This window comes from Drosophila busckii, chromosome X, assembly GCF_011750605.1.
Source record: "Drosophila busckii strain San Diego stock center, stock number 13000-0081.31 chromosome X, ASM1175060v1, whole genome shotgun sequence".
Taxonomy (NCBI): Eukaryota; Metazoa; Arthropoda; class Insecta; order Diptera; family Drosophilidae; genus Drosophila; species Drosophila busckii.
The window spans coordinates 5,847,761-5,867,076 of NC_046608.1; the positions used below are offsets into that span (position 1 = coordinate 5,847,761).

Sequence of the window (19,316 nt, forward strand, 5' to 3'; positions counted from 1 at the left end):
CCAAAAGATTTCACTATCAACAAAAGTGAAGAGAGAGAGAGAGACGTCGGAGTAAGAGAAATCGAAAGTGTGAGCGTGAGTTGACCGCAGGATCCCAGTGAGAGCTAAACCAAAAATGATGATGAGCTGCTGCAAATGTGCGTAGAAAAAAAAAACACAAATCCTTTAGACAAATACCAACTACTACTATAATATGACTACTTACCAGCTTGGCATGTAAATATAACTAGCTTGCTTTTTGTTGCTGTGTGTGTGAATGTGTGTGTGTTTGAGCTGCAGTGTTGAGGCTAAAATTGCGCGAATTATGCAAAGCTGGCTGAGTGCTTGGGCGAGTGTGGGGAGGGGGACTAGCGGACTTGCTGTGGCAAGTCAACGTGCTTGCTTTTATATATGTTGTCGTTAATTCAATTTGTGTGTGTAACACACACACACACACACACACACTCATAGACAAAGTGAAAGAGAGAGCAAATCTCAAGGCAAAGGTTCCTTTTGTTGTGTGTGTGTGTGTTCGCCAATTAGTTGACAAATTACGCAAAACTAATGTTAACAAGCAAACAAAACAAAAACAATTGCCAAACATTTATTTATGTTTTCTTTGCTTCGCTCGACTCTCGCTTATTTTGCTTATTTTTATTTGATTTTCTACGCTCAATTTTTGTTTGTGTGTGTGTGTGTGTGTGTATTTATGTAACAAAGCAGCCTAAAATTGTCACAGTTTCAAATTCAAGACCCTCCCGCCCACAGCCCCAGCCCACAGCCCACTCACTCCCCCTTATGTTAGTTCGTCTGCTGGCGCTTAGTCGCGCTTCTAATGAAGTTGTATGCGGTGACTGCGGCAGCGGCAGCGGCAGCGGCAGCAGAAGTTGTAGAAAAAATTACTCAATCGCTTTGAATGTATTTGTGTGTCTTCCTCGCTGTCTCTGTGTGTGTGTGTGTGTGTGCCACCCTTGGTCTTAGAAATGTGATTCTGAATGTGGGCTGCTGTTATGGCTCTGCTAAGTAGTTGTTGTTGTTGTTGTTGTTGCTGCTGCTGCTGCTGCTGCGTCTTGTTATTTTATTTCATTTTGTTGTTGCCTTTGGCAAGGCAAGTGTGAAGCGCAGCCTGAAAAACCTTAGGCGGCTTGGGCTAGGTACACACACAAATACAAATACAAAAGCACACACACACAGCGGCATCCACAAATAGATACTTAAGGCAGTGACCAGAATACAATTATCTTAACGTATTTGCTTCCACTGCTAGCGCTGATTTTAAAAACATATTTATACGTATACGTAATATTCGTTTTGCACATTTCACATTCACATTTGTTTGTGCATTAAAAGCGACGCCTATGTGGCCTGTATGCTGAGCATTTTAACTGTCTTTGTGCTTTAATTATAATTATCGATTGCCTTTGATTTCAGCACGTGTCTCGCTTTAGCATACAAATGTCTTAATCTAATCCATGTGTGTGTGTGTGTGTGTTTTTAATCGAAATTTCTGCTCCAGAAGAAAGCGACCTAGCGCATATTAAATATCAATATATTTACATTTTTTGTTTATTCTTAATTATAGCAAAAATTGTTTATGGCAGCAAGCAACTTTTTTGATTTCCATAATTTGTTTTATATATATTTATTGTGTCTTCAGCACAGCTTTAACTATTACAATATATTGCGTCTATTTTCTTATTTCTTTTTGCATAACAAACAATACACTTAATTTGAAATATTTGCATAATTTTGTTAGATTTTATCTCTTACCACGTCGACTGTGCATAATCGACATTAAAGAAATAAAAGCAACCCTATTATTTTTCATTTTGATTTCATTCTTCCGTAAAAATAGAAAAAAAAGGCAGAATATTATGAAGTCATTAAATATTAAAATAGGCCAGAGGAAATTGCTCGCATAAGCAATGAAAAATTGAAAAAGACCTAATTCATAAATTTGAACTTATGAAACTGTTTACTTATGCTATAAAAATTAGAAAATTGTTTCATCTAAAAATGTAGAATCCTTTTTGTAAGAAACCTTTAAATTAGTTAAATTATGTTCTGTTATTAATTGGTATAATTATAATAAATATTTTCATGAGCTTTGGCCTAGTTATATATTTTCAAAATTATTGTATTTCTCTTATTATTACAAATTTACTTTGTTGTTAATTATTTTATATTAGTGCATTTATATTTATATATATTTATTCATACTCTAATATTATTAATTTTATGCTTTTTGTATCTCAGCTTTTGTTTTATATTTGCTTATTTTAAGGTTACAGCTATTATTTATAAATTTTTATAATTGGTTTTTATTGCTTGTAATTTTTAAACAAAAACCAATGCTTTTAACTTTTGTTAATAAATGTTAACTTATTATATTTTCAATTAAATTCAATTCAATTACAATTAAAATGTTTCAGCTACTTAGGGAATTCTATTTTATCTATAAATTTATTTATTAATTTATTGTATTTTTTATGAATGTTAAACTATTAAATTTGATGAGTTTTTACCTTTAATTTACTATTGATATTGGTTTTTAATTCTTAAATATTTTACTTCTAACCTTTTTATTGAGATAACTTTAAAGCTTAAAAGTAAGACACATAGTCAATAACAAAATTTCACTTGCAGGCGAAAGTAAAAGTGGGAATTTGTTCTTCTTGTAATCTTTCAAGTCATAGCACATTTATCTATCAGATATTCTCAAGAATTTAATCTCTTTAAAGAGCTGCCACAACATAAAATGTATTTTTAAGCTGTGTACACACACACACACACACACACACATACATACACACACACTAAGTCAATTGACTGCTTCGCTGAGTGACATTTGACACCACCCACAACAACAGCAAGAAAATAAAGGCAGCGAAAATCGAAATGTTACACATACGCCTGGTAGGCAAAAGTCGAGCAGCGGTGGCGGCGACGGCGCCGCTTACCAGGAGTAACGCAGAGTTTAATGTTTGCCTGGCTGCTTGGGCTGCTTGTTTGTTTGCTCATTCGTTGCTCGCCGCCGCTCGTTTTGGAGCTTTGATGACCGAAACGTGGACACATCAGGGCGAGAACTCTCGAACTGACCGCTGGGCGCCTCAAAGCCGAGATGGAGGGCACAGATGACAGTGACAGCGAAAGCGACAGCGACAGCATTTGGGTTTTTTAGTCGCTCTATTTATTTGCTATTTTCGCTTGGACAAGCGCCGAGCCCAAAGCCCAAGAGGGCAAAGTGAATGAATGTCATAATCGATAATTGAATGCTTCAAAAATGCCGAGCTGAGCTTGCTGCTGCCTGCCCATAAAAGTGTTTAATTAATGCCAATGACAGACAAAAAAGAGAGCGAGAGCGAGAGAGAGAGAGAGAAGCAGCAGCATAAAAAAAAGAAAAAAATAAAAAGTAAATAAATGAAAGCAGCCAAAATGACAGTCGCAGTTTCCATTCAAAATGACGAAAAATAAACACTGAAGTAGTACAAGCGGCAAATCTAAGACAGTCACACACACACACACATATATATATATATATATATATATATTATTATATATATATATATATATATATATATATATACATATATACATATATATGTATATGCATATGCTGAGAGATTGTGAGGCGTGAAAGAAAAAATGGCAAGGCGACGCCAACGAAAACGATGAGAGAAAGGACAAAGGCGGCGACATGTTTGTGTATGTGTGTGTGGCTGCTGCGCGCTCTTCTGTGTGTGTGTGTGTCTGATTATAATAAAAACGTAGCAGGCAAAATACATGTTCATGCATAAATGTACACACTAACACTAGCACACATATGTGTGTGTGTGTGTCTCGCTTGTCTTGGTATTTGTGTTGGCCGCAGCAAAAGAAAATGCCAAGAAATGAAGTGTCTCTCTTATATTGTGGTGTCGTCTTTTTGCTTAAATTTCTCTGTCTCTGTCGCTGTCTCTGTGTGTGTGTGAGCTACACACATATGTATTGTCTCTGCCTGTGTGTGTGTGTGCTTAGCCCTACAATTACATAATATGCGCGGCGCATAGTTGAAGATGCCTGGCAAATTTTTTAAAGCCTTTGCAAATACATCAACAGACACACACACACACACACACACACAGACAAACACACACAGACAAACACACACTCTCACACATACAGCAGACGCTATATTTATCGTCTAATACATAGCTCTGTATATTTAAGCTATTGATTAAAGCAACCGGCGCCCAAAACGGCGCAAATTCTGTGTTTAGCTGTGTTCGTGTGTATGTGTGTGTGCTCGTTGCAATTTTTATGCTCTCACTTGCTTGCCTGTGTGTGTGTGAGCTTGTCCTACTGCCCTAATGAAATTACAGACTCATGGCCAAAACGAGCTGCGAACCCCAATACAACAAAAACTGCAGCAGAGCAACCACCCACCACCCACCACACCACACATGCTGCCACATGCCACATGCCACACAAGCATGCACAACACCACAGCGCATATTATTGCCACACACACACACACATGCACCTATTGTCACAAAAGAGTTCACCACAGCGTTTTGGCTCGCTTTACCCTCCAGGCACGCCCCCTCCCCCTTCACCCTCTCATCACTCGTCGACTCCTTTCATCGTCCCTTGTTGCTGCTGATCCACTTTTTGTTTGGCATCGTGTGCATTTTCATAAATTGCATTTAGCTGGCAAGTTTTTGACACTTTGAGTTGATTTGATTTTCATTCACACACACACACTTGCACTCTCATGTGTGTGTGTGTGTGTGTTGTGCTGTTGATGCTCTTAATACAGCGAGAGTTCGATTGGAAATAACTCTCGCTCGCCATATCAAATTTCCAGTTGGTGTGCGCTAGTGTTTTATGTAGCTTATTGCCAACTATTTTAACTCCTAAGCATTCGCATGGCTTAGATCGAGTTTTTTATTTCGTTTTTAGCTGCGCCATCCAAATTACCAAAGTATTCGATTTCAAAGTTCAATCGTTCGCTCTTGTAAAATAAAGTTACTCAACTTCAAATAATATTCATTTAAAATGTATTAAAAATTCAACAACATTTAATATTCCACAATCGCATAGCGGCTAAAATATTGGCCAGCTGTGGAAATTTGTGTTCTAAAAAATATATATTTACATATTATTATCATTAGTTTTTTTTTACAAAAAGTGAAATTATGTAAAAATCTAATGACTAAATTTTAAAAATAATTAGTTTACTTATTTATTTCTAAGCATTATTTGTAGTCTTATTTATAATTCTGTATTTTATTATTTTAAAAGTTTTGTTTCTCTGGCAATTATAAATTACCTTTTAGTTCTTAAACATAATTTAATGCAGAATGAAAATGAAAATGGAATGAAATGTAATATGGCATTTGCAATCTAAAAAGCTGCGAACATATAATATTTATTATATTTCTTGTGTGAAGGCTGCTTGTAAAACATTGTTAGGTATTCAGTTTCAATTAAATAATGTGCTGTAATATTATTTAAGCTTTATGATTTGAATTTTCCAAGAAACAGACAGCGAGAGTAATAAATTTCATCATTTTATAAAATTACATAAGCTAAGTAAAAGTTGAAACTTTAACTGCATGCTTCCCATAATTGTTAAATGCTTTCACTTGAACAATGCATCGTTTTATTTATGCATATGTGAGTATGTTGTAGCTTATAGTGTGTGCTGCAGTTTTTCATGAAAGGCTTTTCCGAGAATTCTAGAAAGTGAAGCGTATTCACATTTAACGTATTGACTGCTTGTAGCCTCTAAAAGTATTTATGATATATATACAAATATTGTAGCTTGCTGTTAAAGTATTATTTAAATAAAACTCGCGACAATTGACTTTTAACTCGTTCACTTTATTCTGCAGAGACGATCCGTTATGCTAACAGACTATGTTATCATAGCTAACAGTTTATGTTAAGTTTAGAATCGATAGGCTGTTATTCGTTCGATTATTTCTGCAGAGCCGATCTGTTATGCTTACAGACTATGTTATAATCGTTTACAGTTTATGTTAAAGTTAGAATCCATAATTTGCTATTATTTAGCGGCGTCTACAACAATATATTTATTTAATATAGTGTCTTAATTTACAAATTCGAAATTATATTGTATATGCATCGAACAAATAAAAGGCGGCAGCAAAAATTTGATATCTGTGGTGATATCAATCTACTAAATCCCACTTAACTTGCTTGACTTGTGCAAAAGTTATCAGAGGTTGCAGTAGTCGCCGACTAAGCCACCCCCTCAAATTGCTTGTCGCAGTACTTATGGCTGCTAGTGTAGCAAATAACAATAAAGAGTGCTGCTGCTGCTGCTGCTGTCTCAGCTAATTGGCGCAAATGCAGGCGAATGCGATTCTGTGGCGTATTTCAAGTGCTGCTTGCAATAATTCACTTGCAAGCCAAACCTGTCGCATGTCGCATGTCGCCTGTCTGAGAGCTAAGAGCTGAGAGCATGTGCATGTGAGCTGGATGCTCTGGCTATGAGCTGAGTGCGCTCTGTGGGCTGTAAGGGCTTTGGAGCTGAGAGTGCGCGGGTGATTTGCACGTTCTACCCGTTTCCGCCGTAGCTGGAGCTGGGGTCCGGGGCTTCAACTGCTGAGCTGCTGTCTGTCAGTCTGAACGTGGCCCATTTGCCATGTTGCTTTATTGCCATCTTTATTTGCCATTTGGCATTGGTTCATTGCAGTTGTTGTTGTTGCTGTGTGCTCCGCTGTTGTCGCTTGCCGTACGTGCCTATTAGTTGGGAACGTGTTTCATTTGACTTCAGACACTCCACAATTACCACCCGCGCCTGCCTCCGCCCCGGCCACCTCAAATGGAGCTGTAATGCCCAGCTAATGCCTTGTTTTTTCCCCCAAACATATTATGGTATGTATATATATAAAGGTGGGTTAAAATCATGGCCAAAAAAGATTGACAAATTACATATATCATGATCTATGCAAATTCTCAGCATATTACTCATACGCAGCCTGAAAACAAATGTTTTAATGCAAAGCAGCAAAGTTATATTTATTTTAGGGTAATTGTCCTTCAACAAACTCAAAACCGCTGTCGCAATTCTACCGAAAATTTATACTATTTTAAATATGAAACTCAAGCTTACTTTGAATTCTGAGTTCATATAAATCTATTTTCAAGTATTGCCTTAAACTCTGCAAATAGTTTTAAATGGTTAATTAAAGACTATTTTTTATTCTATTCAACAATACAAACTAATATTAATTCATTTTATCTTTATCATAATATATGTGATTACGGCACTATAATTTTTTTAAGTTTACTGTTCAAAAATTCGAGCCTTGTTCGCTAAAAGTTTAAAAATTATAAGCAAGCTTTTTAAGTAAAATTTATTGATGCAACTTTATACTTAACATCAAGACGTGCTCAGCACAATAAAACATTTGAAAATGAACAAAAAGCTGCAGTGTTTTTTTTTTTTTTTAATTTGTGCGGAAGCAAAGTTCATTTAAGAATTTGCTATACAATTTGAAGTATTTATTTTGAAGACATCAAATCGACCCACCCTTATAAATATATCTAAACTTTGCTTAGATTTTGCAGTCGCTGGCCAAAAATCTAACAAAATTCAATTTGTTTAGGGACTTGTTGTTAAAATTTGATCAAATTTTATTTATGTAATTACGCGCATACACAGTTTATTGATTTTGTATGTGTATGTGTGTGTGTATTTATCGAAATATTGTTTTCTACTGCCTTGCTAAGCAGGCCTGCAATCAATCACATTGATTTTGAAAAAAAACCTTAAAGCGCCAAATCAGCTAAAAAGGGACTGCAGCTTGTAACCGGTTATTATCTCTGAACCCGAGAACCCAAACAACAAAAATAAATGAGGCGGCGAGTCAGGCGCAGCCGACATAACGGGACGCTGTAGTTGGGTTAGAATCTAGAATTTAAACTTCTTCTAAAATCGTTTAAAGCTTAGAATTAAATTCTATGGTACAATTGGTATAGCCAGAGCAACAAAGGCCTTCAGGCTGAAGTATACAATTAAATAAATTTAAGTTATGCAAATATCAAAATTCTAAAATGAACTCGATTTACTTATGATAAGCAAGTTTGATGTCTCTAGCTCTTATCGTTGCTAAAATCATGAAGCTCATACAGACAGACAGATAGAAATTTGTTAACCAATTTCTCTTGGTTAGGTATAAATTTTATTTGCCTAACTTATAAGACTCTTTGCACATTTTGCATGTACTGGGTCCAAAAAAAAGGCTAAAAATGCGTAAAAAATAAAAAATGAAAATTTTCTATGTGTGTGTGCTTTGAAGTACTGTTAAATGCACGCTGGGGACTGCGGCAGTTCCGCCGTCTTTGCTTTGGCCTTTGGGCATGGAGACGGCGTCGGCCATGAGGCATGTCAAATAGTTGTCAATTATTTTTATTACAATTTCTGAGCATAGTCACGCCCAGCGCACACACACACAGAAGCACAAACAAACACATGTGTGTATATGTATATTTTTTTTAACGCATTTATAACTTTGTATGCGCTTGAGTTTTTGCCGTGCGTCTTCGTCCTTCGGCAGCTGGGCTCAAGCATTGGCTTAATTGGCATTCATCATGTGCTTGTTGTGCTGTCGTTGCTGATGCTGCTGCTGCTGCTGCTGTTGCTGTTGCTGATGCTGCTGCTTGTGCTGTTGTTTTTCTATATAATTTCTCGCCATTACTTTGCGCCTTGCACATTTGCGAGACTTGCCACTTGTTATGCCTTCATGCGTATTGTATGCTGCTCTCGCTGCTGTCATGTGGCCTAATTGTATGCGTGTGTGTGTGTGTGTGTGTGCCACTCAGCTCAGCATGTGGAGCACGTTAGCCGTTTTTGTCGTCTGCCATAACAACAAATTCAAATCCAGCGGAAGTAATTTGACGCCGCGCCGCGACAGCGACAGCGACAGAGTTTGTTGGCTGATTAGGGGGCTGGTCGGTTCACCTGCTTTATGATGCTGCTGCTGCTGCTGCTGCTGCTCTTTGCAGAGTCAGCGAAGCAAGGCAAGGCGCCTCGACTCGACTCGTTCGCGTTCATCATTTCATGAATGCCAATTGACAGGCGCCACAGCCTGTGCCAACTGTTCGGGGGCACTTAAAAAACAAAATACAAAAACAGCAACTGTACAACTGTGTTGGCCAATTATGTGCGTGTCAGCCAGCCAGCTGTAGCTGTAGTCATTTAAGTGCTTCACACACACAGTCACACAGACAGAGAGACAGACAGACACTCACATGCGCGCTGGTATTGACAGCAGACAAAGTGAGCAGCGCCTGAAAGTATGCAGCAGATTTTATTTGCCTCAATTAGATATTTCAGCTAATTAGCTTACACTCCACACTCACCCACACACACACACAGACATACGCACACACACTCAGAGAGACACACGTACATTGATGATTGATGCGCAGCGTTAAATAATTATGTCAGTCAGTCAGTTAGTCAGTCAATTTGTGTGTGTGTGTGTGTGTCAGTGTGTCTGTGTTAGTTGCTCGGTCTTCATGCCATTGAAGCGTGCGGAATGCAAATAATTCTCAAATACCATTCAGCTGGCGTTCAAGTGCCGCTACCTTCATGCCTTGCCGCACTTGCCTGCCCACGCCCACGCCCACTGTTGACAATGGGCGCTCCTTTGGATGCGAAGGGGAGCGGGGGGTTCGTCTCTTGCTCTTGCTGCCGAGGTGTGCCTTTGTGTTGAGTTATGCTGGCGCTCAACTGATTCGATTGAAATTTGATGAACACAATATGGGGCACAAATAAATGTCAAATCACACACATACATATGTGCTTGTGTGTGTATGTACTTTTGCTACATAAATAGCAGCTGTGTGCTTTTATTTTTGCACTATTGCACACTTGATTCGTTTAAACTATTCAAAAGGGATTGTCTCTATTGCTCGAACCAAAATATAGTTTGGACTAATCCCCATGAACAAATAAACAAAAGTGTCATGTGCGTATTTTGATTTTAATTGAACTCGTTTTATATTTCTGATGCAATCAGTCTGTAAAATTTGTCACTGAACTTGAATGTGTTAACTCGATTAACTATTGACACATATGTAGAATCAAATAACTTGCTTATATACAAAAGTATTTAGCGTTCATCATTAAATCGATATTGATATTGCTTGCAGGTAAAAGTGGAAATTATCTATGAAAAAAAGCATAATAAAATCGATATTACCAGCATTATATCGATATCGATATTGCAGTATTGCTCATTTAAAGCCATTACTTTAAAGAATTCTTTATAATTGTTTTTAATTCAGTATTACATAAATACTTTTTAATAATATCATAATATTGCTTTAAGCAATTTTAAGCATATGCTAATAGTTTCAGTCTTACGTTATCGATTACCGATTTTAAGTGCGCAAAACTTTAGCCAAAGTAAATTTGGCAGGAAATTGTTTTAATGGCCGCGGGCCATTAATCATTTTTGCAAATTGATCAGTTTAGAATCGTTTCGAATGCTCACCTCAGGACGACGCCGCCCAGGACACCTGCAGTTAACAAGTTTTATGGTTTTGGCTTAGCTAATTTTTAAGTCGCTAGCCCCGCGTCGTCGTCGTATCCGGCAATTGCATTAATACGTAAAATTCAGGCGGCAACTGCCAACGAGCGGCCATTAATTTTCATTGCCAGCGCCAAAGCGAACGCTAACGCCAATGCCAGCGTCAACGCCTGCACTGAAGCTGTCGCCATTAAAATGCTTTTCAATTTTTCAAACGGCAGCACAAATTTCTGACAGTGAAAAATTATCCGCAGGCAAAGGGATAAAACGAGTGCGAGCGGTGAGCAAGGGCAACTGAATGTGGCAGGCGGTGGAGGCGGCGGCGTATCGAATATTGCGCGTGCGGAAAGATTGAAAAATATTTCGAGCATATTTGCACACAATTAAATGCGACCGCAGCAAAAACGAACGAAAGCCAAAGCGAAATTGTTGGGAACGTTATGCGGTTGGGGCGGGCGCTAATGAGCGTTGGCCAAAGTGCCAAGTTGCCAATGTGAGCTGAAGGCTTAAAGCGTTTGGTTAGGTAAATAAAAGCAAATACGCGTTGGCCGGCGGCGGCGGCGTCAATTGAATGAATCGAGTTGAGTACGGCAACAAGTTAAATGGCATTGCGACTATGAGACGTGGGCTTAGTTGTAAATTAAGTTGTTCTGCAAACGATTTGTTGGGCAAATATTTGAGTTGAGCTGAGCAAGCAAGCAGGCGCTGAAAGGTATGCTATGTATTTTTTATTATTTTTCGAAACCAAAACGAAATGAAATTTTGATGAAATGCAATCAATTGCAGAAGCTTGCGTGGGCTGAAGCTGAAATTTACTTATTTATAAATATACACGCAGCTTGATTGCAGCTACTATATTCAGTATACGTCATGTCGCCTGGGAAAATGCTTCGTGTATACAACAACAATTATGCAACAATCTGCTGCTGCTGCTGCTGCTGCACTTGCCACACGAGTGCTATACGTCAAACACATACCGTATTTGTGAGGGCAAAAGTCAGGCAAAGAGTGTTAGTGCGCAAAGCCGAAAGCTTATTAATATTTCAACGCCATGGCAACAGCCATTTCACAGTGGGTGTCACAGAAACACAGATATGAGCAGCATTCTCTGCTCTGATAATAATATAATGCATGCTAACAAACAGTCAGCGAGGCTAACAGAGCCAGAGCCCAATTACAAGCCCACTTCAACGTTGCTTTATTGCATTCCATGCTTGCAGCTCCACATGCTCCACAAGAAATACAAAAGACAAGCACTCTCAGCTCTGGACAGGACACGACAGGACAGGTCACGACATGCGTGGGTTTGCTCCACAGATTCTCATTTGTGTGTGGGCAGCATAATTGCATTAATCCATGCAAGCTGCATACACATTTTTGCATTTGCTTGTTCTTTTATCTTTTAATTGAATTTGCACTTGACAAAGAGACAGCTCCACGCCCACACCCACTTCCACACCCACGCACAAATGTTAAAAGTTCAAGTTAAAGCAAGTGCAAACGACAAGATAAATCAAACTCACTTGTAGCTTAACGTTGCCAATTCGTTACGTTACGATTACGTTAGCGTTGCCGTTACGTTGCAGGTGCCTGCCACATTGATATGCTTATACATGCTTAAACAAAAGCCTTTCACTCAAGTGCCAACATTTATTACACAGCAGCATGCTGCGAGCTGCGAGCTCAGCATACGCGGCGTATGAGCAATGCGTCGCACTTTTGCGCTTTCGCTTTAAGGCACAAGCAACAGCAACAGCAACAGCAACAGCAAATAACAAAAAAGAAAATCGCTGACAAACTGTTTCTCATGTTTATGCATGAGCCAACAAGCCAAACAGCAAAAAGCGCAAAATAAAATAAATATAATAATAATAAAAGCAGCCGCGCAATGTGTAAATGTGTTTACCCCAGCATAACGCAGTGTAATGCATAAAGAAATGATATAAAGGTTAATCAATGTAACGAGCGAGCGAGCGACAGCCTGCAGTGTTGCTCTGTACTCGATTTTTTCTGTTGTATTATAACATTTTATATAAATTGAAAACAAGTCAGCGCAGGAGCTGATGCTGGGAGCTGTCAGTTTTCCCAGCTCCCAACTCCCCATGGCCTTGTGCTTGCGTTTTCGGCCCGCATGCAAATGAGCCGCCTAATTTATGCTGCGGTTCGGTTACACACTGTCAGTCTGTCTGTCTGTCAGGCTGACTGACTGACGGACTCTGTAGACTCTCTATATGGCAATTGCAAGCACAGCTGCTTGACCTACTGCCGCATTTGGAATCACTTAAGTCGCTTGCCACATGCACGAGTCGAGTCAACAAAAGCAGCAAAAAGGCTCTGCCTCTGTCTTGGGCTCTGGCTCTGGCTAATATTCATAACTTGTGTAAGCGCTCTGACAGCCAAGATGCTGCTAAAAATCTGTATATAAAACATAAACGAAAACAGCGCAAAGCATAAGCAACAACAGCTGGACATGGGTAAGCAGCCGAAGCCAGCGCCGGAGCCGGAGCAGAAGCAGCAGCGGCATCTACTTAGTGGCCAAAGCGTTTGACATAAATGCTGATGAGGGATTGCCCGTTGTCCCAGAACAAAATCGAAGCTAGGCATACACACATAAAAAAAAAAATCAACAAGCCCCATATTATTTCTAGATAAATGCCTTAAGTTGTATGCAGATTAAATCTTTTGACGTGAACGTGGCTATAATTTATAGTCCCCATATAGTTGCGTCAATTTTAATTTATAACACTTAAGCTGAGCTCTTTTAATTGAAGTTTAAATTGATGGATTTATAGAATAAATCAATCACTCTCTCGATGCATATTAAGTCGATATTATTTTATGCATTAATAGATGAGATAATGCAAGCCAAAAAATATAAATAAGGCAGCAGCTCAAACAGCTTCCAATAGTTTTTGGTGTGTGCATCGATTCAACTTCTACACTTAAAGATATTATTTATGAATTGTAGCTATCTTTTGTCCGATATAAAATCTCTCTATGGGTTCGATCTACAACGATTTGACTTGAGAGATTGCTGAGTAAGGACCCCACTGATAGCCGTGATGAAAATTTTCCTTGCTTCAATAGTCATAAAGTCTGAGCTAGCAGTTTAAACTAACAATTTTGCTTCGAAAAAGCGACCTCAATTAGGCAAAAATAATTGAACATTACAAATGACTTGCAAGATATTACTAATCAATAATTAACAGGACATGTTGCTTTACAATTGCTGCGCTTATTTATTGGTATAGATTTCATTTTACGACACACAATTATTGCTTAATATAAATCGATTTAACTAATGCCTATCGACAGCTTCTTAACGCTTTGCATTGTAAGTTTACAAGTTAAATCACTTGACGTGGCCATACTTAATATCACAAACACACACACACACACATACAGAGCTGCATTTAAATTTAAGCCACTTACGTTGAGCTTTTAATTGTAATAGAAGCTGCTCATATTTCTAGCTAATTTACGAGCGCTCAAGTAACCACAGGCAACGCTTAATTAACTTATTAGTTGACCCCAGAGCATGAATTGTGTGTGGTGTGTGTGGAGAGTGGGTGGCGATTAGCTGTGGCTGGGCGCACTAATTGAACGCACAATCTGAGACAGTGTCGCGCATTACGCATACGCCCGAGTGTGCTGAGCTGCTGCTGCAAGAAAGCAAAAACAAACTGTAAGAAATCGTTGCTTATGGCCGCCCGCTGGCAATATGATGATAAGTTTGCTTCATTTTCTTTTTACACCCGTACCCGCACCCGCACCCATCCCGTCCCGCTTTGTCTCTTCTGCTGTCTCCCTTGCTGTTACATTTTTTATTTGGGCAACGCTGTGCCAACGACTTTGACAAGTGGCTACCATTTTTTAATGTCACATTTTGTGGTTGCCACACTGGAGTTATGACTGCTATGGCGATTGGGGATTGGGGATTGGGGGCTGGGTGGGCGTTGCTTTTACTGACCAATGAAGCGTAAATTTTTGAAATTGAAATCATGAGTAGCAGCAATTGAGCGAACGGCAGTGTCGAGTGTATTGCCTGCTCTGCTGACTGTTTATCTTTGCAAAGACGTTGTGTTGTGCCCCCCACGTTGCTTCATTGAGTTTTATGTAAAAATAATAAAATGTATTTTGCTTGTTTGGGCCGTGAGCAAAGTTATGTTCGACATGCCAAGGATTAAATTGCACACATAGCTCAACTGCGTAACATGCATAATTGCTATAAAAGTTAAGTTCAAGTTTTAAGGCGATTGTTTAACTGGGCGTATGCTTAATGTGCTTTACACACACGCACACACAAAATAAACACAACAATATAATAAATCTCTGTGTCTGTATCTGTGTCTGCGAGTCTGTGTGTGTGCGTGTGTGTGTGTGTGGCCTCTCTGTTTTCATAGTACTCAGAGCCTTGCATGCTGTGTATTCTGCATCCTGGGAAAAACTCATAAAACGCCATGGCGAGCGCTTTAGCTAAGCTGTCTAAGCGCTTAAAAAAAGTGTTAAGTCCCTTACTGCCCACTTGCACTCGCTTCACCCGCAACCCGCCCCACCCGTTTTTGGTTAACGTTGTTGGCCATGTTTGAATGCTTTATAATTACATTTTATATGCCTGGACGCCACCAGCACCAACAGGTGGGATAGGGAGGTGAGCTCAGCGCCTGGCAGGCACTGCACGCTTATTTAGTTTCCAGTTTTTATTGAATGTTTGCCTTAGGCGGCGTATACGTAATGGATTTTGTTTGTAATTGCTTAAGTTTTATACGCGCCAGCCAAGCTGGCTTTTTAATGGCCAACGAGAGGCAGAGAGCGAGAGAGAGAAGAATAGCGAGAGCGAGAGAGAGAAGAATAGCGAGAGCGAGTAAGACAGCGGCCACCTTCAGCTCTTAGGCTCTGCTTAAGCCTTTAGCCTCTGCTCTAAGACTCTGTCATCCTATTTAATGTCACTGCGCATAAATCAAGCAGAATAAAGCGAAACAAAAATAAAAAGCATAATAATAAAATTTCTGATCAAAATCTTATCTTTAAACACGTTTGTTTTGCTTGCGCTGTCGCTTTTGCTTTTGTTTCAATTTCAATTTCTTTTTTTTTTTTTTTGCTGTTTTCTGTTTTTTGCTGTGTGGCATGTTCAGAGTTGAGCTGGCTTCACTTCAAGTTGTTAGATTTTTACATATTACATTTTGTTTTGTTTTTTGGCTGCTCTGTTTTAATAAATTTCAATGCGGCTGGTATATCCGGCAATGCGGCTACGTGTCTGTTTGTAAACACAGAAAAAAAAGCCACAAGCAACGTAACCGTAATAAATCTCGATGTCTGCTTAACAAATGCGATATGTTAGGCATTAAATGAAAAGCCAGCCATGTTATGAATGCGGCTTACAATTTGGTCTGTTTACAATCTCCACATGCCACATTGAGTTTTAGTCATAGGTTCTCCACTTTATATTTGTACAGCATATATGTGTGTGTGTGTATGTGTGTTGAGCATTGTTGAGCTACGACTGTTCCTGTTACTCTGTCCCTGTCGCTTTTGCAACGTGCGGCAAGCTGATTCAATTGATTGGCTGATTGTTTTCATAGACAATCAGCATTGTGCAACAAAAGTTGTTATAACAATCACATTTTGAGGTACTCGAGCGTGCATGATTGAATGCTCTTTGTATTTCCGATTGATTGTAATGCGATTCAATCAAATCAAGTGTGAGAATTGACAGTGTCAGTCAGTTCACTTTTTTCTCTAATTAACTCGTCTGTGTGTTATTAACATGCAAGATCGCTGTCAAGCTAACAGCTGTGCCTAACATAAACGTAGAAAAGCGCTGCAAGCGGTTAACATTTTAATTAGCAGTTGCTGTTAAGCTGCCTGCTCTAACCGCAAGCTGAAGTTCATTACTGTGTTTGTGTGCATTATGCATAATTATGAATGTCAATTAGTTGCCTAAGCATAGCAGCTTGACTGCCGATCAATCAATTTATTGCTGTAATTTGCCAAGGCTCAGCTCATGGTCAAGTTGAGACAACGAAATTAATTTAAATAATCGATAAATCAACTTGATAAATGTGCAGTACGAGTAAAAGCAAGACAGCGCTGGCATGTGTCTGTATGTGTGTGTGTGTGTAGGCTTTAATCACATAATTATCAGCAAACAAAACTTAAATGTTGCCCATCTAAATTAATATATGTTTGCGCACTTAAACGTTTATCTTCTCTAAATGTCTCTTTGTCCACAGGCCATAACAGCAAAAGCAGCAGCATCAGTAACAACAGCAGAACCAACAACAACAGCTTACTTGTAACTAAAAGTGACATGAGGCCTTAACAACAACAACAACAACAACAACAACAACAACAACAACAACAAAAAATCGAAAACAGCAGCAACAGAAACAGCCACAGGACAGAAGTTAACGCCAAGCACTAAAAACCAAATTACAAACAATTAAAAGGCGAGCACAACGAAGGATCCTCAAACAAACAAAAAAAAGAAGCAAGGCGCTCAAAATAGTGACAGCGGTACACACAGTGACACGCCCACGCACACATTCACACAAACACACACACAGAGACACAGTAGTGAACACAATGGTAATAGCAAAGTTAAGCTAAAAACAACGGCCCAGGACAGCAGCAGGCGATTTTCAACTGCAGCCGAGCCTTCATCATCATCAGAAGCAGCAGCAGCAGCTGTAGAGACCGCAGCGTCTTTTTGCCTCCAGCTGCGTACATCAGAAGCAGAAGCACAAGCAGTAGGAGTAGGAGCGGGAGCAGCGGCAGCGGCAGCAACTGGAAAGTGACTGGCAAAAAAACAATAGCAACAACAAAGCGGCGATAAAAACCAAAGTGCGCATTGTTTTTGTCATTGTATCACACACACACACACACAGGCACACACACCACACTTACACACTCATACTCACACTCCCACTCAGACTCAGACTCAGACTCACACTTAACGGTTGGTGTCAGCAGCGCTCTTGTTGTTGTCATCAGTCGCCTCTGGGCACTCAATTAGGCCCAACAACAATAACAAGCGCCAAGGCAAACACAGTTGAAAGCGAGCGCAGCCACGCCCACGGACCACAGTTCGCCGCCCGCCCTTACGCGTGTCTGTAAGGTAGGCACACACACGCGTGCAAGCGAGCTGTGCGTGTGTGAGTGTCTGCGAGTGTGAGTGTGTGTGTGTGCGTGTGCGTGAGCGTTGCAAGCTTGGTCGTGGCGGGGGTGGTGGGGCGCTCGCTTGTGCATTGAGTTAATGTGACAATGAAACTGAGCGTCAGCGCGTATCGGGCGCATGCATCCGCACACAAGAAGATCCTCTCCAGCGGCTATCATTCCCAGCTCAATTACGGCAGCACTGGCGCCGCCGCAGCATCCTCCTCCTCATCCGCGGCAGCAGCAGCGGCTACTGCATCGGGCCTATATACGGTAAGTGCGCCACCCACTTTCTCCTCCCTCGCACTCGCGTCCACATCTCACAATTTGTATGCAGCATAAAACGTAAACATAAAAATCTCATGCAAGCCAAACCGCCGCGCAGGAAGCGTAGTGAGGAGCAAGCATGAAATGAATTGTAATTTTTTTGTAGTCCATAAATTTGGTTTAATATGCATTTCAGCTAGATGCCATGAAAAATCAACAAAAAGTGCAAAAATATTAAGTTTGCTGATGCTCTCTAAAGTTTAAGCTATCATTTGAATAAGCGCTACTTAAAACGAACAGTGCGTTAACAGCGCTCAGCGAGCGATATCGATATTCATTTGCTTACATAAATCGAGAAAATCATGTTAATTGCAATTTACAGCAGCTGGACAGCTGATCGCGTAACTATCGAGCGCTGTTATTATATATCGAGCAGCGGATGAAATGGCGGCAAACGTATAAGAAAATTTACAATTCGGTTTGTTTTTTTATTTTTTCCGTTGGTGCTACAAGGTAGACCTGCGTCTTGCAATGAAGTCATCAGAATGTTTGGCAAGTAAGCATTGCGTAATCATAAAAAATTCTTTTTCGCGCTGGCAGAGGCAGAGGCAGCCTGGCAGGCAGTCAAGCATAAATTGTATGCCATGAAATGATATTTAAGTATTGCATGTTGAATTTATGGCGATTGATGTGTATGTATGTATATTGGCTTGTGTGTGCGTATGTGTGTATATCAATTTTGGGACAAGGCATAATTGAATCAATGCCGGTTATAGCTTCACTTTTTAGCCACTAAAACTTTTGAGGGATGAGAGCGCACCATAAATATCTGCCGCATGGTGTATTTTACTGCTAGCTGAGCTACCAAAAGCCACAACAAATTCCAATCAAACGCTGTGTGGCACATTTAATTGCCATATTGCCCCAGAGCAGCAAACACACACACACAGACACATAGAAAAAGCTATATCCACAGCTCAGCTCGGCTCGGCTCGGCTTATACTACTAGTGGAGCTTTAAGCGGAACGAGGCAGCGCACAGCAGCAGCCCAGCCGGAGATTCAAGCTGACAGCTAATTGGCCAGGCACAACAACAATTAAATTCACCAATGTATATGTTATGCAGTTTGGGCCATTTAAGGCTAACTGAATTAGAAGACTCTCGGCTGGTTGTCTGTGTGTGTGTGTGTGTTGCATTTGTTAGTTTATGGCCATTAGGCTCTGCCTGTTGTGCTCAGCTGGGCGGCGAAATCGGATCAGTGGTTGCTGACAATAAGTATTATGTGATTATGTTTAGTTGGCGTTAGTTGACGACTACACAGTCGGTTAGGCGCTTTGGTAATGAGCAGAATTTACGGTTTAGAGT

The 19,316-nt window shown here is 39.8% G+C and overlaps 1 protein-coding gene across 4 annotated transcripts in view; it reads left to right on the forward strand.

Moving 5' to 3' along the window:
* The window catches only part of LOC108606657 (platelet binding protein GspB), a 41,228-nt gene continuing 21,912 nt past the window's right edge, over window positions 1-19,316 (forward strand). For all 4 annotated transcript variants that reach the window (XM_017996978.1, XM_017996979.1, XM_017996980.1 and 1 more), the window contains exons 1-2: window positions 1-137; window positions 16,763-17,957. In XM_017996978.1, the coding sequence (XP_017852467.1) occupies window positions 17,793-17,957 (165 nt within the window). In that variant the 5' untranslated portion in view covers window positions 1-137; window positions 16,763-17,792. The remainder of the gene's footprint in view (window positions 138-16,762; window positions 17,958-19,316) is intronic.